Genomic DNA, 26090 nt, shown 5'->3' with positions numbered 1-26090 from the left:
TACACAGCTCATAATCACATTAGTATTTGTATTTGTATGATTTGCGAGTGCTTGTTTGAAGTATCAATGTTGAAAATGCATTTTGATGTATTGCTCATTAATATTACAATATTTTAGGACATTTGTGTACAGTTTTGATTGTGTTTAGGTCTATTTGCATCATTTGCTGACACCAATAACATTGTCATTGTCTCTTTAATTGTAAAAACAGGTCAAGTAAAAAAATAAAAAATAAAAAAACGTCATGTGACACGTTCTCTGTGACTGTTCCAGTTTGTTTACATAACTACTCGTCCTTGTGTTGTGTAACGTTGAAGCGAGACGGTGAATGGTGGTTGGAAGAGCGCGCTTGTTTGAAATGGAAAAGCGTAGCGCTAGCTTTTGATAAAGAAGAACATCAAGACGAAGCAGCTGCTTTATAAGTGGTATGCAGTGTTGAGTAGTTGATCTAGAAGTGTTGGAGAGACTACAGAAAGATAGGGAGGGTGTTGATCCATCTGATTTGTTTAGAGACGTCTCGATTTTATTTATATTATGTTTATTTATTTAACCTTTATTTAACTAGGCAAGTCAGTTAAGAACAAATTCTTATTTACAATGACGGCCAAACCCGGACGACGCTGGGCCAACTGTGCGCTGCCTCATGGGGCTCCCAATCACAGCCGGATGTGATACAGCCTGGATTTGAACCAGGGACTGTAGTGACACCTCTTGCACTGAGATGCAGTGCCTTACTCGGGAGCCCACTGCGCCACAGGATTTTGTGGTCATTTGCACAGATGGTTCAAAAGATCCAAGGACTGTGTCAGCATTTGTAGTGCAGGAGTGTGGGGTGGCAGTCAGGAAACGTATTACAGATCATCTGGCTGTATATATACAAATGAGCTGATGGCCATACTGTTGGCCTTGCAGTTGGTGGAGGAAGTCAAGCCAGACAGAGTAGTTATTTGCTCTGATTCATGTGCAGTGTTGATGAGCCTCCAGTCCTTTATATCACGTAGCAGACAAGACCTGCTTTATGAGGTGCTACAAACCCATGGCTGGATTAGACAGATGGATATACAGATAAGATTTACTTGAATCCCAGCCCATGTGGGGTTGGAGGGGAATGAGGCAGTTGATGTACTGGCTAAACAAGCACTTAGTAGTGGGGATGTTGTAGTTTCAATGAGCAAGGCAGAGGCAAAAAGCCTGACATGGACAGTGATGGTGAAGAGATGGCAGGAGCAGTGGAATAGAGATACTAAGGACTGGCATTTATTTCAAGTACAGAGTAAAGTCGGAGAGGGGAGGATGGCAGGAAGGGACAGAAGAGAGGAGGCTATTTTTACAAAATTAAGGGTGGGACACAGCCGGTTGAATAAGTCTTAAATGTGATAGGAAAGCATAGAACAGGAAAGTGTGATTATTTGTCAGGAAACAAGACCGTGGAGCATGTATTGCTACAGTGTGGGAAGTATCAGAGGGAAAGAGAGAGGCTGAGATCTAGTATGAGGGAAAAGGGGATACAGGAATTGAGTTTAAAAAGTATATTGAGTAGAACGTCATTAGATCTAGTCTAAAATAGTTTGTTATATTTTTTAAGAGCAACGGGGCTGGCAGGTAGGATTTAGTTTCTCCCTGTCTTTGGCCCACACTTCAGTACAGTAAGTGGTGGTAATGCGCCATCACGTTGGATGCTAACCGCTGATAAACCCCACAGAAGAAGAAGAAGAGTGCTACATCCAGATGTGTTCATGCTGATTGTACGGAGATTGTGACAGACGGTTAAATGGCGTCCCTTGAGAAGGCAAGAACAAGATGTACGTCAGGAGAAATGCAGTATTATCACAAGGAGACGTATACTTGGAATATGGAGGAGCAATGGAGGGAAAAAGAGAGGCAGAGGTCTAAGAGAGAGAGGGAGGAAGAGGGTGAGCTTGAGTCGGTTAAAAATGGTGGAAAAAAGGGAGATGATTTGTTAAAGAAGAATGGTAGAAAGTGTGAGCTGAAGACAGGAGGAGAAATGGAAGTGAATGAGGGTGAAGTACCTGAGCTGGTAGGTGTGGTGAGGTTCTCTGCGCCCTAGGCTTGCACCAAGGGTCAGGATAAAGATGAGTACATATTTATTTTTTTAACCCATTTGTAGTTTCAGGGTGTGTGAAAACAGAGTTGGGTGCTGTGGAATCGGTAACCAGAAGTGGTCTTGTGATAATTGTGTTTCTGCTGGTCAGTGGCAGAAGGCTCTCCGTGTTAAACGAATGAGGGCAAGAAATGTGAATTGTTTTGCTCTCAAGAAAAGGCCACCATAGAAAGGAGTGATTACTGAGGTAGCGGTAAATGTAAAAGTTGACCAACTGAAGGGGGAGATTCCCGGTGTTTGGGATGCTCGTCGTTTGGTGCAACGCAGACAGGGTGGCGTGAGTGGTGAAACAGAAGTCCTTGTCTGTTCTTTTGAGTTTTGATGTTGATTCTTTGCCCAACAAAGTGATGTTAGGATATATAAGGTATCCTGTACGAGCTTTTGTGCCGAATATATTACGTTGTTACAGGTGTCAAGCTTATGGGCATCTGACAGCAGTGTGCAGGAGTCAGGTTCCTTGGTGTGCAGAAGGGCATGAGACAAAGGAATGGGTAGCATTGGGGAAAGTAGTGGTATGTGTTAAATGTAGGGGTGCCCATGGGGCTGTGGATAAGAAATGTCCCGTGTGAGAGAGGCAGGTTGAAGTTTCAAGGGTTAGAATAGTGCAGAAGTTGTCATATGCTGAGGCAGTGAAGAAAGTAGACAGATGGGTTTAGGTGGAGGGATCCGGAGAGGAGTGGTGTGAGTAGTAGAACTGTAGCAGTACAGAGGGATAGGGCAACAAGTCATATATGTTTGAGTAAGATTAGATTTATAGCAATGGTTACCAACTGTACTGCAGGGAGGGAACATAAGTCGCAGAAAATTGAGGTTGTGGTGCAGAGAGGTATTTGGGTGTGCGAGACTTGACATCAGAAGAGTTACAGGGTGTGTTAAGTAATAGCACTTGGAAAGTTCCTCAGCGTACACATCACAGACAAACTGAAATGGTCCACCCACATAGACAGTGAGGTGAAGAAGGTGCAACAGCGCCTCTTCAACCTCAGGAGGCTGAGGAAATGTAGCTTGTCACCTAAAACCCTCACTAACTTCTACAGATGCACAATTCAGAGCATCCTGTCAGCTGTATCACCGCCTGGTATGGCAACTGCACAGCCCATAACCGCAGGGCTCTCCAGAGGGTGGTGTGGACACCTACAGCACCCGATGTCACAGGAAGGCCAAAAGGATCATCAAGGACAACAACCACCTGAGCCACTGCCTGTTCACCCCGCTACCATCCAGAAGGCGAGGTCACTACAGGTGGATCAAAGCTGGGACCAAAAGACTGAAAAATAGCTTCTATCTCAATGTCATCAGACTGTTAGAGCCATCACTAACACAGAGAGGCTGCTGCCTACATACAGACTTGAAATCATTAGCCACTCTAACAAATGGATCACTAGTCACTTTATTAATGCCACTTTAACAATGATGTTTACATATCTTGCACTATTCATCCAACATGAATATACTGTATTTTATACGGTCTATGCCGGTCTGTCATGGCCCATCCATATATTTATATGTACATATTCTTATTCCATCCATTTACTCAGATTTGTGTGTATTATGTAGTTGTTGTGGAATTGTTAGATTACTTGTTAGATATTGCTGCACCTTCGGAGCTAGAAGCACAAGCATTTCGCTACACTCGCAATAACATATGTTAACCATGTGTATGTGACAATAAGATTTGATTTAAATAGCGGGAGTTGTACTCCAGTCGAGTAGATGGCGGTAATGCAACATTTATTGGATAACAACCGCCGTTAAACCTCAACGAAGAAGAAGTTGTGGAACGTTATCAACGACGAGGACTGACGGAGAAAGTAAAAACAAAGCGAAACTTACCATTTTTGGTAAAGCATGTCTGTAAAACATGCCATCAGCCGTGGGGTGGAGTTGGGACGGTCGGTTATCCAGCTAGGTCTCCTCAAACCTGCTGGTCGACTTGCAGCAAAGTTCCGAGGTGAGCGTCTTCGTGTAGGCCAACCGGCCCGCACCGTTCAGCCTCAGACTTTCCTGCCAGTTCGGTACCGATATTTCCGCATGTCGTTGAGGGGTCTTGCAGCACAGCTGCAGTCCGGTGGTTTCAGGAGGTTTGGGGGCAGCGGCTCACCAAGAAACAGAGCAGTGTTTTTGGCTTTCGGTCTCGGTGTGGGGTTGATCGAAAAACAGCTCGATGATGATCGAAGGAGTGCTGCAACATGCCAGGAAATCCAGGTAAACAACATGGATGTTGACAACAAATTGATTTACAAGTGCTAGCAATCAACAATGTGAAATATTTTATTGATATGTTGAAAAAAGGCATTTTTGTGAGTCATCAGTTTTTATCTTTAGTCTGGACAGGAATATCACATTTAAATATTACGTTTAGTCAAATTAAATAATAAGTACATATCTAATAATTTAATAACGTTAATAAAAATGTGTTATTTAATCTAAAAGGACTAAATTTCACCTATTTTCTAAAGGCTGTGTTTACCAAGAAGAAGTACTGCAGTCCACTCAAGTGCTTCACCTCGGGCTACAAGCTGGAGGACTACGTTATTGGGAAGCAGATAGGAAAAGGCTCCAACGCTGCAGTGTATGAAGCTGCGGCACCATTATCTGTGCCCAGGGACAGGGAGAGTGACCGGTGTTCCCTAAATGACCAGCCCAGTGAAGATGGAGAGGTGGCCACTGGGTCTCTGAGGAGCCCCTCCAGCTCTCTGGGCATCTATCCTCTAGCTGTCAAGATGATGTGGAACTTTGGGGTGGGTGTCTGTCAAGATAATGTCCTTTTCCCCCAAAGTTTGCACTTGTTCACTTTCCTTCATGGATTTAAAGTGAAAGGACTGGTTTAAGAAATTTGGTGGAAACAGTGTAGCCCATTCTTACACCAATCTACACTTTAGAAAAAATGACAGATTATTGGGGCACAGGGAGTGTTACTTTTTAAAAATGTTATATTACTGTAGAATATAGGCTATGTTCAGCGTGCATAGTAATAAGACTGTCTTCCCTGTTCCCCTGCAGGCTGGTTCATCAAGCGAGGCTATTCTGAGATCCATGTCCCAGGAGCTGGTCCCTGCAGGCCCTCTTGCCATGAAACAGGAAAAAGAGGAACAGATTGCACTAAATGGGTTAGTATCAGCAGTCAGTCATAGCATCAATTTACTTTCAATAGACACAAAATAGTCCAACATATTTTGAGTGTTTTGCCATGCGTCAAAAGAGTGCATTGCAAGTTTAATTTCCATTGCTCTGTTTTGCAGGTATTTTGGGGAAGTGCCCAAGAGGGTTTCTGCCCACCCCAATGTGATCAGGGTGTTCCGGGCATTCACAGCGGACGTACCCCTTCTACCCGGTGCCCAGGAGGAGTACCCTGATGTCTTGCCAGCCAGACTCAACCCTGAGGGCCTGGGCAACAACCGTACTCTGTTCCTGGTCATGAAGAAGTAAGGACTTGTCTTTGTGTGACTTAGCTAAGATCCGTTTAGGTGCGGCTGCAGCATGTGAGACATCCCGTGGGGTTTACTATCTGCAGGAAGTCAGCTGTGTGGAACCTTGCAGGAAGGAGCACATTATAATGGGAACAGTGACAAAACACAGTTAAATGGCTGAGCCCTCGTGCTATCAACTTGCGGCTATCTTAATCTGCACAGACAAACCAATCGCCTTTTACACTGTTCCGCCTGTTTCCACACATCTGCTAAACTGCCACGTAGATAAGAGGTTGTACTTTTTCTATAAAAGCAGAAACCCGACTATGTTTAATCTTTCAACTCTGAACCATTCTTGGTAATGGTTGATTGCTTCATTTTTGTTAATCTTATAATAAAGTTGTTTTACAGGAGTCTACAGTCTCTCTTCCTATAAAATTTCTGACAGTCAACTCTTGGACTAAAAAGCATTTGTTTTTTTTCCAGACCGGACCATTTTGTGTGCAGATTTGTCCATCCCACTAGTTATTTGTTCACCTAACCTAGTGTATCCTGATCTTTCCTCCCCCTTTTCCATAGTTACCCATGCACCCTGCGTCAGTACCTGGAGGTGAACGTGCCCAGCAGGAGAGAGGGCTCTCTGATGGTGCTGCAGCTGCTAGAGGGGGTCGACCACCTGTACAGACAGGGCATCGCACACAGGGACCTTAAATCAGACAACGTGCTCCTGGAGTTTGACTCAGGTCAGAGAGAGCAACAGGGCAAGCTCATGCATGGTATCTTGAGTGTCATTAAGCTTTGCCATGTTTAAAAAAATAAATAAATAGGAAATTAATTTTACAAAAGATATGGTCAGAATTCTGTCTTGATGTTCTCTCTCCAAACTCAAATAAAGTTATTTACATGGCATGTGATACTAATTATTTAATTAATGCTTATCATATTAGTTTTAATCAAATAATCCTATTGCTATCTCTATTGTTCAGAGGGCTGCCCCCGCCTGGTAATAACAGACTTCGGCTGCTGTTTGGCTCAGAGTGACTCTAGTCTCCAACTACCCTTCAACACTATGTGGGTGAACAGAGGAGGCAACTCCTGCCTGATGGCACCTGAGGTAAGCTCCTATCATCAGAGAAATAGAAAACAACAACCTATACAATTCAATCAAGCATTGTCTCTTGTGACCGACTGTTTACATAAATGGAAACATTTTCCTGATTTTGGGATTAAAATACACCTCTATGGCCTCCCGGGTGGCGCAGTGGTTAAGGGCGCTGTACTGCAGCGCCAGCTGTGCCATTAGATTCCCTGGGTTCGCGCCCAGGCTCTGTCGTAACCGGCCGCGACCGGGAGGTCCGTGGGGCGACGCACAATTGGCCTAGCGTCGCCCGGGTTAGGGAGGGCTTGGTCGGTAGGGGTGTCCTTGTCTCATCGCGCACCAGCGCTGGGCGCAGTGTACGCTAACCAAGGTGGCCAGGTGCACGGTGTTTCCTCCGGCGCATTGGTGCGGCTGGCTTCCGGGTTGGATGTGCGCTGTGTTAAGAAGCAGTGCGGCTTGGTTGGGTTGTGTATCGGAGGACGCATGACTTTCAACCTTCGTCTCTCCCGAGCCCGTACGGGAGTTGTAGCGATGAGACAAGATAGTAGCTACTACAACAATTGGATACCACGAAATTGGGGAGAAAAAGGGGTAAAATTAAAAAATAAAATACACCTCTATCTCTCTATAGGTTGTCACTGCAGTTCCTGGGCAGGGTGTGGTTATCAATTACAGCAAGGCAGATGCATGGGCTGTCGGGACCATTTCTTATGAGATATTTGGCCAGGCCAACCCGTTCTATGGAGCAGGTGGACTGGACAGCAGGAATTTCCAGGAGATCCAGCTTCCTGCCCTGCCTGCCTGTGTATCTGCTGACATGCAACTTGTCGTCAAGCTGCTTCTGCGTAGGAACCCCAATAAGGTACAGAGTCTAGTAAGGAATTGAATTAGATTATATGGCCATCACTTCATTGAAGGGTATGTTAAAAATTATTTACCAATTTCTCAGGGATTCTCTCAGAGTATTTTTGTGAGAAACAAGTTGAAGTTGTTCATTATGCAGTACTCCATTCACTACGTAAGGGCTTAGTGTACATAATGACTTCCAATACTAATCACCATCAGAGAATCCCATGCTCCTATTGTTATTTATTCTGCAGCGCCCCAGTGCCAGAGTGGCTGCCAACATGCTGCATCTGAGCCTCTGGGGAAGGTGTGCCCTTGCCAATAAGGACAGCGCTGGTATGAAGAAGCTAGCTGATTGGCTGCTGTGCCAGTCTGCTGTGGTGCTCCTGAGGGGCTGCGGCCCCAGTGGGAGCTTGGTGGAGGCGGAGCTACAGAGGTGCTTCCTGTCTAACCTGGACCTGGAAGACCTCCGATTGGCTGTCAGCTTCCTCATGTACGGACGAGAACAGGGCAGAGCCAGCATCATGTCGCTTTAGGTCCTCAGTCTAACCCAGAGACATATATGTGTAACTCTGGTCTAACCCGTTGAGTTTGAATTTAGGTGAACGTAGTGCCAGGGATGGGAAAATGGAATAAAAAAAATGTCACTGTGAATTTGTGGAAACCCACCAATATAAAATCAAAATAGTTTCTCTCCCCATTTCCACCCCTGTCTATAGAGCTTTCAGGAAACATATATAAGCACTTTTTAATTAATGATAAGACTAGACTCCATATGTTAGGGGGTTGAATTTGATTTGGGGAATTTTTGCACTTTATGTCCAGTTTGGACCTGGTCAAGGACATGCTTGAGGTTTACCCCTTTGTTTGGTTTGTGTATTTTCCAAATCATCACATCTTACCTGAGTTACACCACTACGGTCTCATATAGACTATTCCATAGCCTCTATGAGTGTGTTTTTGACTAAGACCATGAGGTAGTCAATGTATTTACTGTATGTCAAGGATGATATGATAAAGCATCTAAATATCTCCAGATGGTTATGTCGCAGAATATCAGTTCAGATTTAATAGCAATACCAGATCACTGTATTTCACATTTTGAGTTAAGTCCTTTATTTAAATAAAATGAAAGTCCATGCATGCAAAAATTGATTCATGGGACATTTTAGAATATAGTCCTATAAAAATTACAGAATGAGTTTTGTCTCTGACAACAAAACACTTTGTGAAGCTACATTTTTAATTGTGAGAATGTTTTTAATAAACACTGGATGTAGTGTAAAAGACATATCCAAAGATTATAATAAAGTGTTAGTGTTTGAACTTGGTGTTTCCTTGAGTCCCTAGCGTTGATAGCAAAATAATAATGTATTTCATTATCTAGCAAAGATTGTACGCTGATAAATAAAATGCATTTCCCATCACCCCCTTTTATTGCCTAGAACGTATTTGCCCGTCAGAGAGATCTGACTGTGCCCAGATCTCCAATCATATGAACATGATAGCATAGGTCAAAACACTGGCCAATTTTCTGTCGAGTCAATCCATGTACTTAATAGATCTGTGGAATTGTAAACTCAACCCCCAAAAACAAGCCCTGGAATCCAGAAGCTGAAATCAAAAGTCGCCAACGACTACGCTGTTATATCTATTGAAAGTATGCTGTCTCTTTTGAAAACGAGTCGAATTGACATTCTGGGAACGTTACGGCGGTCATGCATAAGAATTACCGATACTTTTTCGGAAGTTTCAGCAGTGTGCAACAAGACACTTGACAGGCGACGTCCATGTATCACCCCTACAAGACTTTGCTCAGGAAAGCGCTACAATGTCCCTCCGAGCGCCGAATTTGTAGCGAGGGTCTCTGGAATTGCTACAATGGGCAAGTTACCTTACCAAGAGACCGCAGATGGACTTGATGCAGCATTTGTTGGTGTTCCAATCGATACTGGTACTTCCAACCGACCTGGGACAAGGTAGCCTACTTCTGCACTGCCTGATCTATGCAAATACTGTACTTTACTCGTACGAGCATAGCAGGCTGTACTAATTTATTTGAAATCCATTATCACATTTGCAGTAGATGTGCATTTTTACCTTTTATTTTCTTTAACAAATTGAGAGTCATATTTGTAAATTGTAGTATAATGTACACATTTAATTTATGAATTAATCTAGTGATTGTTCAGTTGACAGCATGTGTCAAACTAATTCTGCGTGTTACAACCAATGTTATTTAAAAGTAGGACCATGCATGGTTTACAGATTTGGCCCCCGTCAGATCAGAGCAGAGTCGGCCATGTTGAGGGCCTACAACAGTGGCACCCGGGCAGCCCCCTATGAGTCTCTGATGGTTGCTGATATTGGGGACGTCAACGTCAATGTGTATGACCTAAAGGACACCTGCAGACGAATCCGGGAGGCCTACCGTACAATCCTGGCCACGGGCTGTATCCCCCTTACTATGGGTGAGGAGGAGCACCCATTTCTACACTATGCAATCTGATTTTGGACATTATAGCAAATGCCTACTAACTACATTTCAACAGTGATCGATATTCCTTTCAGATGTGCCTCAAAACAACACCTGCTTCTTCTTTCTCCTCGTCACACATTTAGGCTAACGTTGAATGGTTAATCTTTGCCCTGCTTATGAACCTTCCTGACAATTATAGTACAAAGGTTACTGTTACAAAGTGTTGGCATGACACACTAACGTTAAGGTGTATGTTTAACTGGATAGGCTACATTTTATTCGGTCTTTTAACAGGTGGTGATCACACCATAGCATACCCTATTCTGCAAGCAGTTGCTGAGAAGTAAGTAGTGTATCAGTAGCCCTACATTTGTAAAATGCCAGAATAACTAGAATACTTTCAGGGCCAGTTTCCTGGACATATTAAAGGAGAGGTTTGCAAAAAATGTTTTTAAATGTCGATGCATGTTATAGAAGTGTTCACTTTTTTTTCGATTTCACTTGGTTCTGAGAAACTTACCCCACCATGGATAGAGTTCCTCATGCTCGTTCTGCAGTATCGGTGTGCGAGCATGCAAGTGTTTTCTTGTCCCCCATTGTGCTGATAGAAAGTACGTCCATGCTTGCAAAAGTATTGTTCAAGTCCAACATCATGGAATGTAAATTGGCAATGACAGAATTTGTACAACATTTAAAGACCTGCATCACTATACTGAGAGCATTTCAGTTTCTTAAAGGACCTATGTGGGTGTTTCTGGAGCCTTTGTTCATGTTTCATCACTGCCCCGATACTGCGGAATTAGCCTGAGGAAGTCTATCGCCGGTCGGGTCATTTTCTCAAACCAAGTGAACTGGCAAAAAAAAGTGTCTGGACACTTCAATAACATGCCATTTAAACATACATTTTTGTGATTTGGTAAAAAAAAATTACCTTTCAATGGAGAATCTCTGTTCAGCTCAATTTTTGGTACAGGACTGGGCTGAATCGATCTTTGTGAAACAGTACATTTGTATCCCGTGTTTGTTAGACACGGCCCTGTGGGTCTTATCCATGTGGATGCTCATGCCGACACAAGTGACGTGGTCCTGGGGGAGAAGATTGGCCACGGGACACCCTTCAGGCGCTGTGTGGAGGAGGGCCTGCTAGACTGCAAGAGGGTCGTCCAGATAGGCCTGCGTGGTACAGGTTACTCACCTGATGCCTATGAGTGGAGCCGAGCACAGGTACTCACTTCACTGTGCGTAGAGGTTGTCCTCACCTAGGGGGACACAAACATTCACAAAAGTAAAAAAATAGGTCAAATAATAAACATTAAATATGATTAAAATATCTCTCTATGGCCCGATTCCGGCCTGAGTGCTAGTTAAATAAGTAATCTGTTTGGATAAGGGAATTGCAAATATAAATTACACTTGTTTAGATACAGTTTACCTTATAATCACTGCAGACAAATGTGAAACCAGTCATATGGCAGCAAACTGAGCATATCAACTTTCCCACAGTAAAGCTTATGAAATGCTGTGCCATTTTGCAGAATTTTAATTGTACAGCCTTTTAACTTGCAGCTATGTGCACTCTCGAAGGTCTTAATTATAGGCTACCCCGTTTCCTATTTCTATCATTTTAAATAACTCTATAAGTAGGCCTAATAACTCATATTCAACTGCGAAGTTCCCTTCAGTTGGTATATCCTACATTATCATTCAATTTAATTACATAGTTTTGTTTACCTTCATTTGTTTCCTCTGTGAACACCACGTTGCTGAGGATTATAGAGTACCACAGTAATAGTCATAATACCCATAAAACCTAGTGGTCAAACAGGGAAATGGTTCCAATTGTTTTTCCACACGAGATTTTAGAAACACTTAAAATAAGGGCTGTGTTTTGGGTAGGCTTACCCTAGTATGACATTTTGGTAAAAGTCTCTAGGACAAGGTGACTTCTATCAATATATTCACCTGTATTTACCCCCCCAAAATGAAACGCTAATTAGCTGCTAATGTGGCTATTATAAAAAACTTTAAATGCCATGATGATCTGGACAAGACTGTTCAATCGAGTCAAAGGTAAGGATCTCTAATGTAAACTAAATTTAGTAATTAATAAATTGGCTACATTTCTTTAAATGGACAATTCTGTGAACTGTCTTGTGCAAGTTTTAAATTGACACAATACCTGTTAGCAAAGGTGTCATGCAGGAGCTTGCAGGGATTTGTAGTCTTGCATGACATCTACTTTGATGCTAATTAGCATTTTCGAATCTGAGAGTAAATAGAGCTGAATATATTGATAAAAAAGTCACCTTATCCTAGAGAGATTTACATTGTTATCAAAACGTCACACCAGGTTAAGCCTACACAAAACACAGCCCTTATTTTAAGTGTTTCTAAAATCCCCTATGGAAATGGTAGAAAAACTATTGGAACCATTTCCCTGTTTGACCACTATGTTCTATGGATATTATGACACCTCCACTGTGGGGCTCTATTAGTAACAGTTGATAATATAAAAAATGAAAGACATATAGGCTAATTAAATCGTTATGGAGCGGAGCGCAGACCGAGCCCTAACAGTTTGAACCCGACACACGGGGCAATACTTGGCTGTCATCACACAGTTCCATGGTTAGTGCAGGCAATAGATGAGGGTGTACCCTACTATTGTACACTATTCCCCCTATTATAAATGTAAATACACTAAACTTCCAACGTTACCATGGGTTAAAGAACTGAATGTGGCAATTTTCAGAATGAATCAAACCACTGTATTTTTGATTAATCAATATATTTCATGCGCAATATATTAAATGATTCAAACATACTTTCCTAACCCAAAAATGTGCCTAAATAATCTATAAGATCAGAGTATTTTTTTTAATTTACCAGTTGGTGTTGAAACGGAGACTAATATTTATTTATTTAGATGGTTTTCTTTCATTGATCCCTATATTCTGAACCCGTTCTCTCAATGTGTTCTAGTCTGTCGACAAAATTCAAATGAAAGCTACACAGTATTTAAAGGGATGGCTTAAGATAAATGTACTGAAAACCCTACTGAATGAAAACCACAAGAAAATTTGTTCGCCAGAAATTGGGAGGGTTTTCAGAAGTTGAATTACATTTATTCAGAGCTCGCAAGGGAACCACGCCTGCAAAGCCCGTTATGCACCTAAGTCTGAATACTAACTACAGAAAAGTGTGTAGGAAAAACATAAATGTGTGTATGTGTTCTCTCTCGGTGTGTGTATGTTCTCTCTCTCTCTGTGTGTGTGTATGTTCTCTCGCTCTCGGTGTGTGTGTATATGCTCTGTAGGGATTCCGTGTGGTTCAGGCGGAGGAGTGTTGGTTCAAGTCCCTGGCTCCTCTCATGGCTGCGGTTCGGACTCAGATGGGGACGGGTCCAGTCTACCTCAGCTTTGATATCGATGCTTTAGACCCAGCCTTTGCCCCTGGAACAGGCACACCAGAGATAGCAGGCCTCACATCCATACAAGTAAGGAAATACCTGACTTTGTTTTAGTGTTTTTTACAGACATTTGGAAGAATATTTAGTTGTTACTGTGTTATAATACAGATATGAGATGGAGGCACCTGCTGACAGAGTGTGGTGTTATGTTTTCCTCTTTGTGTGTGTGACACCCAGGGACTAGAAATCATCCGGGGCTGCCATGGCCTAAACCTGGTTGGGTGTGATTTAGTGGAGGTGTCTCCACCCTATGACACCACAGGTACTGTACTTATCATTTTTCAGTTTTTCCTAGCCGCCGTGCTTCTACACCTGCATTGCTTGCTGTTTGGGGTTTTAGGCTGGGTTTCTGTACAGCACTTTGAGATATCAGCTGATGTACGAAGGGCTATATAAATACATTTGATTTGATTTGATCATGACTGTGTCACATTGAATAATGTATAGTATAATGAGTATAATTTCAAACACACATTTTTTTGTTTTTGCAGGCAATACAGCACTGACTGCAGCCAACCTGCTCTTTGAAATGATGTGCGTCCTTCCAAAGACAAAATATTATGACTAATTATGTGATGAGGTTCTGCACATACTTAATCGAAAGAATAGCACTGTTACTGAACAGATTCAATATGTAATCAGAGGTTAATCACCAGTGTGACCATATCACACCAAACAAGGACTGGTAAGGCAGACAAATAGAATGTCTCTGCAACATATGAACATAAAGCATTTATTTACACACAGCAAGAGGATATGCACTGTAGCAGAACCTTTGAGACATCTGCAAATCAGATACATTTATTTTGTCAACATTGTACCAGGGTTATTAGTATAGTGAATTTGTAACAAAAACATGTTTATAATCAAATAAACAACAGTATTGATGAATGATATGACCATGTTATTATAAAAATGCATGTAAAAAGTCATTTTATATATTATAGTATGATGTGGTAGAAGGTAACATGGTAGAAGGTAGAATATGTACAGCATTTACATTTCCCAAATATAACTACACTATTGTCATGACGACAATATCAGAGTTTAATGCTTATAAATTGGGTTAAGCACAGTTATTGTTTTTTAATTTGCATTTGCTCTGCCCTTATCTATTCAAAAATAGATCACATGAAATGTCGTCCAACATACACTTTATCATTGCTACATACACTTTAGTAATTTAGCAGACGCCCTTATCCAGAGTGACTTACAGTAGTGATTGCATACATTTTTCGTAGTGGTTCCCTGGCGTTGTAAGCTTTACCAACTGAGCCCACTGAAGCCACTGGCTATGTGATGTAAAAAATAGAATAACAAGTAAAATAGACTAATGTAAAAAGCTTGCAATTGGTCATGTAACAAAAAGCACAATAATAACGTTGTGTAGATTTTTCAATATTAGCCTATGTCTACATGAAGAAGGATAAACATGAAATAATAGCTGCCAGGGGAAATGGAAGGCATTATAGTTCCATTATATAATTGCACAATAATAAGCCTGAAGTTCAGGAAACGATCAAAATGGTGAACAAAATAGATCTAGTAGAGACATGCGTCTCTATTCACAGAATTGACCAATCACCATTGAGACAATGAAGCTAATATCAGAGCACAATATGATAGATTACATACATGAATAGCATGGATGATGGTTCTAAAAAGGCAGGAGTCTACTTATGACCACAGTGATTAAGTTAGCTCATCTAGAGGTTGTAACAGAAGCAGATATAACTATGTAACTATTATGACAGCATGCAGAGGAAGGGATCCCAAAAGGTAAGTGATCTAGGAATTGTTCAACGATTGTTGCTTTTAGATCGACTATATTCTGTACCCTCCCTCTATCGATCCTACTTTAAAGTACTTCTCTAAGAAATAAATATCTGAAGTGCAAAAAAGACAGCTCTAGCTAACTTCAGCAGAACATGAGATGGCAGATGAATGTAGTCCAGTTGTCTCAATGAGTCAAGCCAACTTCACTATTGAAAGTCATTTCTTCAAACTATGTCCCAGTGCATGCACTCAAAACATACATTAGCCTCCCCCTGAATACATTGCCATGAGGACACCTTGGAATCTTGGCTTTTAGACACAGGTAGCTTTGGTACGTGTCTATTTAGGCCTGAATCCTAACTTTGCATGTAATTAATTTCAAACCTCACAAAAGTTTTGCCCGCAAGTCAGGATGTTCGGTAGGCGTCCTGTTACCCCCCCCCCCCCCCCTATTTGGGGGCGGTGATCTTCTCCAGGCCAGGCCAGGCAGGGATGTAGTACCTGTGACGAGTTCCCTCCATCAGCCTCTCCATCCACAGCCCCAGGTGGTCCAGTTTGTGGTGGATCTGCAGTGTGGCAGTGGAGCGGGACCTGGGCACAGACCTGCGTGGTGGGTGGTCCTCTCTGGACCCAGACCTTCTCCCTCCCCCAGTGGCGCCCCCAGGTCCTTCCTCTCCGGTGTAGACAGGCCTGAAGAGGCAGAGGTACTTCTTATGGCCGTTGAGTGCCAGGATGTAGCCCGTGTAGTCTATCTTGTGGCGGGCGCCATCGTCCTCGTCAGTGTCTATCTGCATGGCATCCTGGGCGAACTCCAGAAGCGTCTCCATCCATGCACTGTGCTTGTCCACGTTCAAGAAGGAAAAGTGGAGCGTCAGGCTCCTAGGGGCAAAAAGAAAGGATATGATATGTTGGTTATAAATATGTTATAACTGCTGGATTCTGCCAACCCCCCAAAGAGGCAGCTTTCCACAACACTCACAAATGAATACTCATGTTATATGTACAATGCTATGTATCACTATATACACCATTACAAAGAGGGTAGTTTGGGTCCTGGATGTTGATTGGCTGTTCTATTTATGTTAGTAAACTGTTTATAATAGCAATAAGGCACCTCAGGGATTTGTGGTATATGGCCCATAAACCACGGTTAAGGGCTGTATTCCAGGCACTCCGCTTCATGTTGTGCATAAAAACACCCCTAAATGTCGCTGCATGGTCAATCCGACGTCTGCAGTGGCCATATAGCATTTACTGCAATACTGCCTCTGCAGAAGTCAGGATATTCATACTTGCGCTTCGCAGAGCTATTGTGAAAGAAGTTGTCAATGAAGCGAGTTTGTATTTATACAGGACCTCCCGCCCCCACCTACTGTCAACCAATCATGTCAATGCGGAGCTATACGGTGCCCTCAAAACACCAGACCATGTGGGATCATGCGCTCACCCAGTGAAAGAGTAGACCTCTTTGGCAAACTTGCTGAGCAGGACGTTCTTGGAGGCGTCAGTGAGCACCAGCACCACGTTCATGTGGCCTGGTCTCAGCTTCACCAGGTGTACAGGTGTACGTGATGTCGGTCAGCTCCGTCACCTCCACAAAGTTTTTCTTCAGTGGGCGACTACCTCATAAGATTTGGTAATCTTGATGAACATATCTTCAGCGCCTTCATTTTTGTTTTTATCAGGATGCCTTACAGAAATAAAGGAAAGACAATGCATCAATGGGCCATTCATTGTTGTAAACAGTCAATAGTCTAGTGCTAAATATATGAGTTCTGACACCCAGAACAGAAAGAGTAAGTAATGTTCTTACCATTCTCTAATTAGGCGCTTGTACACTTTCTTGATTTCAGTTTGGCTTGCACTTTTGGTCACTCCAAGAATATTGTATGGGTCTACTTCATTGGCTGTCTCCACTAAGCGAACCAGAAGAAGCAGACAGACAACCACTATATCAGGAAATGCCAAACACATCATTGTTCTTCGTGCCATGTTCTCTGTCGGGAAAGCAACAACAACAGTCAGGGTGAACACATATGTCTGACGGGATGTGTAGGTAAATTAATCTGCATTGGTAAAGGGAAGATTTGAAACATATACAGATCCAACTAGATAACCATCTAAACACAGCCGTTAGTAGGCAATACCATTATAATTTCCACATGTAAGTTACAAAACAGAACAAATGCATTAAATTGCCATTGACTTGAATTCACCACCTTGCCTTGCAATCAATTTAGAATAGATGGATAGCTAACCTAGCTAGTTAGCTATCCAGATTAGTTTGTTGAACACCATACATATGTCTGGACCTCAAGCATCTGTCTGGATCAACTGTTCTTCTGCCACATTCCTCAACATTGTCACTGTTTATCTGCGAAAGGAAAGCATGGACAATGTGTAGTTTGTAGCATCATCTGAGCTCTCTACTGTTATCTCTCTCCTTAAACGATAACCTGCTGGGACTGCATCAAGTGAGTGCGAACGGGGGACCAGAGACACCAAAGGCATTGTGGGAGTTACAGTCTTTTACAATCCACCAATCACGAGGAAGTGTGATGTAAACAAGGAAGTCGTTGAAAATTAAAGGAGGGGAGAGAAGCGTGGGGAGTGATCACACGGAGCTGGTAAAAAAAAACATTTATCACCACTGCTTGTCATTATAGTTTGTGTATTCTATTTATTTCCATTTACGACAACTGTATAAGCCATTTTTGGTATTTTAAAACTCAGGACTTCCGCGTAGCTCTCTGTGGCCGACATCGTTTCAATAACATATATCTTAACGCTTTACCTAGCTATGGGTGTATTCATTAGTCGTACTCCGTTGCAAAACATTGTGTCTGTTACAAAACGTTGCGTTGGCAACGGAAAACGTTTATCGTTTACTCTAGGAACCAAACCAGCGTGACTTTTATAATGACTTGAATTGAGAAATAACTGCTCAACATTGTTCAAATTATGTGTTTTTGGTCCCACCAATGTGTCCCAAAACACAATTTTTAGATGGTTATAGCTAGGCAGGTACATTTCCACGGTTTTTCATGAGCCAGCCAGTTCAAATCCTGGGTCTGCCTTGGGAACAGTAGTTGGATTGTGAGTTGGCACCCACAGTATCGGAATCCTATATCCCAGCTGCTCCATGGGCCCCGGGGCCCTCTGCTCTGACCTCTCCACTCCAAACTGTGTATGTATGTGTGTCTTTTGAAGGGGTTGGGATAAAGCGGAAGTCGAATTTCCGTTCAATTGGACAATAAAGTAATCTTCTTCTCTGCCTGTTTGCTGTTTGTATTGATCATTGATATTTTGTAGTACTGGGACTGTCTTTGTAAATACATATGTTTTAAGAACACTTATTGTAAACTGATTTGGTCATTTCTCTTCTCCGCCACAGAGTCATTGTAGATCTCCTGTTCCATGCTTCATAAAGCCTAAGCCTACAGAATGGAGGAAAGACACAAAAGGATTCTCCAACGCAATAGGGTCAATCTCGTGAGAGACCTGAACCCGTCAGATATGTATCATGGACTTCTGTCAAAAGGAATATTTACTCAAGACATGATCGACGAGATAAAGGTAGTGTGTGATGGTATGCTTCTTGACTATTATTGTCTGTTTTGAAAGAATCCCGATTCATGATAAACATCATCATGATTAGGCTATTCTCATCCCATGTTGTTACGCACTGCGAAGTCTGGTGTGTGAGACTATGAACAGGTTACCTGAATTATTACCATGTGTCATATGCCACTGTTTCAGTTCTCAAAAGCACATACCTTGTTCCTCTATTTCAGAGCTCAGGGATCAGACAAGACCAGGCCAGGCAGTTGGTTCGAGACCTGGAGACCCGCGGGAGTCTGGCGTTCCCAGCTTTAATAGAGTGCCTTCATGAGACAGGGCAGCATAGTTTAGCAGAGCTCCTACTGGATGGAGAACCACAAAACCAGCCTCTACCTCAGCCTGTCCATGTCCGGACAGTCGTTAGGCCTTTACCAGTTTGTGAGTAGGCATGTGTAGTCATTCATTACAATATCGGTCCATACTGCTGAAATTCTTATATTTGCTCTGGACTGCTCTATTTGGACAGACTCACCTATGGACACTGTCAAGCCTGTTCAAGTGGTAATCCCTGTCTATCCAACTCAATCAGTGAAGCCTATGCCCACCACACCCATTCCATGTACAGTGGCAAGAAAAAGTATGTGAACCTTTTGGAAATAGCTGGATTTCTGCATAAATTGGACATACATTTTGATCTGATCTTCATCTAGGTCACAACAACAGACAAGCACAGTCTGCTTAAACTAATAACACACAAACAATTATATGTTTTCATGTTTTTATTGAACACACCGTGTAAACATTCACAGTGCAGGGTGGGAAAAGTGTGTGAACCCTTGAATTTAATAACTTTGACCGTCCTTTGGCAGCAATAACGTTTTCTGTAGTTGCGGGTCAGACGTGCACAATGGTCAGGAGGAATTTTGGACCAATCCTCTTTACAAAACTGTTTCAGTTCAGCAATATTATTGGGATGTCTGGTGTGAACTGCTCTCTTGAGGTCATGCCAGAGCATCTCAATCGGGTTGAGGTCAGGACTCTGACTGGGCCATTCCAGAAGGCGTATTTTCTTCTGTTGAAGCCATTCTGTTGTTGATTTACTTCTGTGTTTTGGGTTTTTGTCCTGTTTCATCACACAACTTATGTTGAGCTTCAATTGGTGGATAGATAGCCTAACATTCTCCTGCAAAATGTCTTGATAAACTTGGGAATTCAATTTTCCGTCGATGATAGCAAGCTGTCCAGGCCCTGAGGCAGCAAAGCAGCCCCAAACCATGATGCTCCCTCCAACATACTTTACAGGTGGGATGATGTTTTGATGTTGGTGTGCTGTGCCTTTTTTTCTCCACACATAGTATTGTGTGTTCCTTCCAAACAACTCAACTGTAGTTTCATCTGTCCACAGAATATTTTGTCAATAGCGCTGTGGAACATCCAGGTGCACTTTTGCAAACTTTTTTTTGTGGGTGTTTTTTATAGGGCAAGGCAGCTCTAACCAACATCTCCAATCTCATCTCATTGATTGGATTCCAGTTTAGCTGACTCCTGACTCCAATTAGCTTTTGGAGAAGTCATTAGCCTAGGGGTTCACATACTTTCTCCAACCTACACTGTGAATGTTTAAATTATATATTCAATATAGACAAGAAAAATACAATAATTTGTTTAAGCACACTACGTTTGTCTACTGTTGTGACTTAGATGAAGATCAGATCAAATTTGATGACAAATTTATGCAGAAGTCTAAGTAATTCCAAAAGGTTCACACACTTCTTCTTGCCACTGTAAGTGTTCACATCAATTTTCTGTAAGGAATTTGAGTGCATTTTCAGGTATAAATGTGGTGATGTTTATTCCATGTTTATTCCATGCTTACTACAGCCCCTGAAAGGGAGTTTGGAAAACCCAGGGCAACAGGAAGAGTTAGACGTGACAGTATTCAGGTAAGTTATCTTGCCTTTTGGTTCTATTTACTTTAGGCTAAATTAAGCATCAGTTCCCTATTGTTGTTTTTGACAGTACTCTCTAAAGGAATTGTTGTATCTCAGTTAAGTTGAATTTAACTTAATAATATAACACACAATATGCTATAAACAGGGCGTTGGAAAGTATTCAGACCCCTTCCCTTTTCCCAAATTTGTTTCTGTTACAGCCTTATTTAAAATGGATTAAATAAACAATTGTCTTCATCAATCTACACACAATACCCCATAATGACAAAGCGAAAACAGGTTTTAGAAATTTTGGAAATTTTATAAAAATTTTAAACAGAAATACCTTATTTGTGTAGGTATTCAGACCCTTTGCTATGAGACTCGAAATTGAGCTCAGGTGCACCCTGTTTCCATTGATCATCCTTAAGATGCATCTACAACTTTATTGGAGTCCACCTGTGGTAAATTCAATTGATTGGACATGATTTGGAAAGGCAATCGGGGGAGAAGGGCCATCCCGATGGTCACTCTGACCGAGCTCTAGAGTTCCTCTGTGGGGATGGGAGAACCTTCCAGAAGGACAACCGTCTCTGCAGCACTCCACCAATCAGGCCTTTATGGTAGAATGGCCAGACAGAAGCCACTCCTCAGTAAAAGGCACATGACAGCCCGCTTGGAGTTTGCCAAAAGGCACCTAAAGGACTCTCAGACCATGAGAAACAAGATTATTAAGGTCTGATGAAAGCAAGATTGAACTCTTTGGCCTGAATGCCAAGCGTCACATCTGGAGGAAACCAGGCACCTCTCATCACCTGGCTAATACCATCCCTACGGTGAAGCATGTTGATGGCAGCATCATGCTGTGGAGATGTTTATCAGCGGCAGGGACTGGGAGACTAGTCACGATCAAGGGAAAGATGAACGGAGCAAAGTACAAAGAGATCCTTGATGAAAACCTGCTCCAAAGTGCTCAGGACCTCAGACTGGGGCGAACGGGACAACAACCCTAAGCACACAGCCAAGACAACAGGATTGGCTTCGGGCCAAGTCTCGGAATATCCTTGAGTGGCCCAGCCAGTACCTGGACTTGAACCCGATCGAACATCTCCAGAGAGACAACAGGATTGGCTTCGGGCCAAGTCTCGGAATATCCTTGAGTGGCCCAGCCAGTACCTGGACTTGAACCCGATCGAACATCTCCAGAGAGACCTGAAAATAGCTGTGCAGCGACGCACCCCATCCAACCTGACAGGGCTTGAGAGGATCTGCTGAGAAGAATGGGAGAAACTCACCAAATACATGTGTGCCAAGCTTGTAGCACCATACCCAAGAAGACTCGAGGCTGTAATTGTTGCCAAAGGTACTTCAACAAAGTACTGATTAAAGTGTCTGAATACTTCTTTATTTATTTTTGTTGAATTTTTACCCCTTTTTCTCCCCAATTTTGTGGTATCCAATTGTTGTAGTAGCTACTATCTTATCTCATCGCTACAACTCCCATATGGGCTCGGGAGAGACGAAGGTTGAAAGTCATGCGTCCTCCGATACACAACCCAACCAGCCGCACTGCTTCTTAACACAGCGCGCATCCAACCCGGAAGCCAGCCGCACCAATGTGTCGGAGGCCAGACCGTGCACCTGGCAACCTTGGTTAGCGCGCACGGCCCGGCCCGCCACAGGAGTCGCTAGTGCGCGATGAGATCCCTACCGACCAATCCCTCCCTAACCCGGACGACGCTAGGCCAATTGTGCGTCGCCCCACGGACCTCCCGGTCGCAGCCGGTTACGACAGAGCCTGGGCGCGAACCCAGGGACTCTGATGGCACAGCTGGTACAGCGCCCTTAACCACTGCGCCACCCGGGAGGCCCTGAATACTTATTTAAATGTGATATTTCCACATACTCTGTATCTTGCCTAGTCAAGATTGCAAGTCTAAATTTGAGTCCAACCAGTTCCCTGATTGTTTGGATATACTGTGGAATCTTTGCATGCTTTACTTTCATATTCTCTCAGAGTTATAAGATGGATGCCAACCCCTGTGGACACTGCCTGATCATAAACAATGTCGATTTTGAGCCTAAGTCGGAGCTGAGTAAGCGCACAGGGTCCAACATAGACTGTGAAAAACTGGAAAGAAGATTCAAATCTCTGAACTTTATTGTTCTTGTCAAAAGAAACCTGAAACAAAAGGTGAGGATGTCCCCAACTACCTTCCTGTTTAGCCTACTAGTTTAGTTTATAAATATTCATGTTTAACTGGCCAAGTGATCCAATGCTTACATTAATCACTATATTTCAGCAAATAAAGCAGGAGCTTTCGGCTTTGTCCAAGAAGGATCATTCACAGTATGACTGCTGTGTGGTGATCATGTTATCACATGGGACGGAGGTAAGACTCTTTCTATCCTTTTACAAATGCATAGAAAGTGTAAGCATTTTTGTCTTTCAGGAGATTAATAATGTTATTCCATTTCATTGCATATTTTCAGGTGTGTAACAATCGCTTCCCCGGTGCAGTGCATGGAGTGGATGGGCCCAATGTCCCAGTTCAGCACATTACCAACTACCTGAATGGTCAGAACTGTCTTTCCCTACAGGGCAAGCCAAAGATCTTCTTCATCCAGGCCTGTGGGGGAGGTAAGGCAACTTCACTAGCTATAATAGTTGCTCATGCTTAGTTATTACTTACTACTGCTTATGCAGAACTGTAACAACAATGTTATGAAGGTGTTGAAATAATAGTCTGAACACTGGGTTACATCTCCGACAGTGGAGGATGTATTTGGTGTCTAGTGGAACTAGTCTCGCTCTGTCAGTCCTCACACAGGATTCTCGTTTGAGAAACCCAGAATGGCTGGAGTCATTTGTTATAACTTGTATAATGTTCTGTACATTGTGGACTGGCAGGTGAGAGAGACACAGGCTTTGAGGTGTCTCCTGACGAGGCGATTGGAGGAACAGGTGACCAGACAGACGCAATGCCCATGTCCTCCAGCAGTGACTCTCTGAGCACTCAGTCTGATGAGCCAGATGCAAAGGCCACACTACCCACACCCAGCAACATACTGGTGTCCTACTCCACCTTCCCAGGTGTGTGTGTGTGTGTGTGTGTTTCTGTCAAATACAGTAAATCTTTGTGGTTATCAATCCCAGAAAGTGTTGTTAGTGTGTCTGTCGCTCTGATGGCTGTTTGTCTGTGTGACTTGTACAGGTTACGTCTCCTGGAGAGATACCCAGGCTGGCTCCTGGTATGTAGAGACACTGGATAACATGTTGGAAGAGAATGCTGCCACCGATGACCTGGTCACCATGTTAATGATGGTGAGTTTGTTGTCTTTTTAAAATACTGCTGTATTTACTTTTAATTATATTAAAGTATATCCTCTTATGAAGCTTTCCATGTTGTTTGTGTTCAGGTAAACCATGAAGTTTCAGAATACACAGCCAACGGCCTCTACAAACAGATGCCTGGTTCCTTTAACTTTCTACGCAAACTTCTCTACTTCCAAGCCCTGCCCTGCCAGAGACCAATCGTGTCATGACAACACAGAGTTTCACTCTCAGGAAATTGTCTCTTCATGTGCCCTTTTAAAACAATTAGAATTTTCTCTATCAATGTTTATTTGGATATGTGATCAAAGAGTACCAAGATTGTAATTTTGTTGACATTTTTCTAATGTTCTTTCTTTTCTTGTTTTTACACTCAACATTTTTGAGAATGACAACCTTGAGAAGCTCTCTGTGAAATATCAATCAGGACTGTTGATGACCTTACTATACTATTAGCCAGACAATAAATGGTATATAATATGTCATTTCCATGTTGAGTAAATTAGTTTCAGGTGAATATTTAGTGAATGGCTGTGCTGTGCTGTACTTTAGCTTTACTTTAACAATGTGAGGTCCAAAATGTATTGTGTAATTGTGTTCTGGTCATATTTGTACACTGTTTTTTTAATGATTTTAATTTTGTTTTAAGGTTTAAAGGTTACCGTTGCAACATTTCTTTGGTATGGGGGATGCCTGTGAGTCATTGTGGCTTTCAAATGCAGTAAGCAGGATTCAGGAGTTTGATCATTATAAAGTAAATTGATATGTTTCGACATGCGAAGGGAAATTCCTGAAAGAGATACTAAATTCGAAAATCCACGTCTGGGTCCCTCAATTCCCACTTCAAGGGGTTGGAATCGATTGATATTAGAAGTGTTTAATATTTTTGGACTGATCCTTTTGATTTATATCATAGATGTCTGACCACAGCTGTGCAGTACAATTCCAATTGACTTGGTCCACAAGCAAGCCAGCTCCAGGGACAACTTGAAGACCAATCTGTAATGGTGAATTATTTTTATTTCTATTCCAAATCACAGCATTGTGGTTTCTGAGGCCTGCAACACAAATAATCCTTTGCCATTCTTGAATCCAAGAGAAGCAGAGGAGCCAGCTCTAACCTGATAACAGATCACAATTTACAATGCTGTCATCAAGGCAAAGCGTGGCTACTTTGAAGAATATAAAATACATTTTAATTTGTTAACACTGTTTTGGTTACTATATGATTCCATATGTGTTATTTCATAGTTGTGATGTCTTCACTATTATTCTACAATGTGGAAAATAGTAAAAAATAAAGAAAAGCCCTTGAATGAGTAGGTGTGTCCAAACTTTTGACTGGTACTGTATGTTTGTGTTAATGTCATGGGATGTGCAATGCAATTTACTACAGATTTGGCATCTGGATTAAATACAACTTTTGTTCCATATTACAGTGGCTAATGCATATGCATTACATGCAGGTAAAGTGTAAATATACTGTAGTTATAGAGTACTACGCTTTACCATACATGCCTATGTAACTACCCTGTTTAAGGCCATTTAATACACATGAAAATACAAATCTCATCGTGTTGATCAGTGTTGTTGCAGCCTAGCTTTTGAGAGGGAGTGGAAACATAGTGGAATGAGCTGCAGCTGAAATGCCAGGGTTAAACTCTTAATTATCGTTCTACTTCTTAGAGCTTGGTGAGACTGGTTGTCCCATGGTTATTTGACATATAACCTTCCCACAACGTTCTGGGATGGTGCAGGATAGTTGCTTGGCTTTGGAACATTCTCAGCCCATTTAATTAAGGAACTTTTTTTTAACTTCAGAATAACATTTTCACAATGTTCCATTTAAATGTTCTAATGTTCTTAAATTCAAATCAAAGTTTATTTGTCACGTGCGCCGATTACAACAGGTGTAGTAGATCTTACAGTGAAATGCTTACTTACAGGCTCTAACCAATAGTGCAAAAAAAGCTATTAGGTGAACAATAGGTAAGTAAATAAATAAAACAACAGTAAAAAGACAGGCTATATACAGTAGCGAGGCTATAAAAATAGCGAGGCTA

At 42.2% G+C, this 26090-nt stretch overlaps 3 protein-coding genes and 1 pseudogene across 5 annotated transcripts; 3 read left to right on the top strand and 1 right to left on the bottom strand.

Annotated features, from left to right (window-relative positions):
* Nucleotides 1-292: 292 nt before the first annotated feature.
* On the top strand, nt 293-8803 carry LOC139416732 (PTEN induced kinase 1). The gene is made up of 8 exons (XM_071165760.1): nt 293-4327; nt 4582-4863; nt 5126-5232; nt 5365-5547; nt 6112-6275; nt 6519-6646; nt 7263-7493; nt 7732-8803. The coding sequence occupies exons 1-8, from the start codon at nt 3971-3973 to the stop codon at nt 8011-8013; spliced, it is 1734 nt and encodes a 577-aa protein (XP_071021861.1). The 5' UTR covers nt 293-3970; the 3' UTR covers nt 8014-8803.
* Nucleotides 8804-9021: 218 nt separating this feature from the next.
* LOC139416731 (agmatinase (putative)) lies at nt 9022-14316 on the top strand. Its single transcript, XM_071165759.1, has 7 exons — nt 9022-9456; nt 9746-9948; nt 10251-10299; nt 10985-11180; nt 13273-13452; nt 13603-13687; nt 13917-14316. Exons 1-7 carry the CDS (start codon nt 9140-9142, stop codon nt 13991-13993), a joined length of 1107 nt encoding a protein of 368 aa, XP_071021860.1. The 5' UTR covers nt 9022-9139; the 3' UTR covers nt 13994-14316.
* A 1325-nt stretch (nt 14317-15641) lies between these two features.
* Nucleotides 15642-17964, bottom strand: LOC139417596 (dnaJ homolog subfamily C member 16-like; annotated as a pseudogene).
* On the top strand, nt 17772-25361 carry LOC139417351 (caspase-9-like). 3 transcript variants are annotated; one of them, XM_071166618.1, is made up of 11 exons: nt 17772-17828; nt 18596-18777; nt 18996-19200; nt 19289-19399; nt 20644-20705; nt 22711-22887; nt 22997-23086; nt 23187-23334; nt 23605-23787; nt 23909-24018; nt 24114-25344. In XM_071166618.1, the coding sequence occupies exons 2-11, from the start codon at nt 18646-18648 to the stop codon at nt 24237-24239; spliced, it is 1344 nt and encodes a 447-aa protein (XP_071022719.1). In that variant the 5' UTR covers nt 17772-17828; nt 18596-18645; the 3' UTR covers nt 24240-25344. The 3 variants fall into 3 exon arrangements, with proteins under 3 accessions (XP_071022719.1, XP_071022720.1, XP_071022721.1); XM_071166619.1 differs by lacking the exon at nt 19289-19399 and adding an exon at nt 18208-18388 and having other exon boundaries at nt 17777-17828; nt 24114-25361; XM_071166620.1 differs by lacking the exon at nt 19289-19399 and having other exon boundaries at nt 17797-18388.
* The last annotated feature ends 729 nt before the right edge of the window (nt 25362-26090 follow it).

This window comes from Oncorhynchus clarkii, chromosome 9 (assembly GCF_045791955.1).
Source record: "Oncorhynchus clarkii lewisi isolate Uvic-CL-2024 chromosome 9, UVic_Ocla_1.0, whole genome shotgun sequence".
Lineage (NCBI taxonomy): Eukaryota > Metazoa > Chordata > Actinopteri > Salmoniformes > Salmonidae > Oncorhynchus > Oncorhynchus clarkii.
The sequence above is the reverse complement of the archived record's forward strand: the minus strand, read 5'-3'. Positions and strand labels throughout refer to the sequence as shown.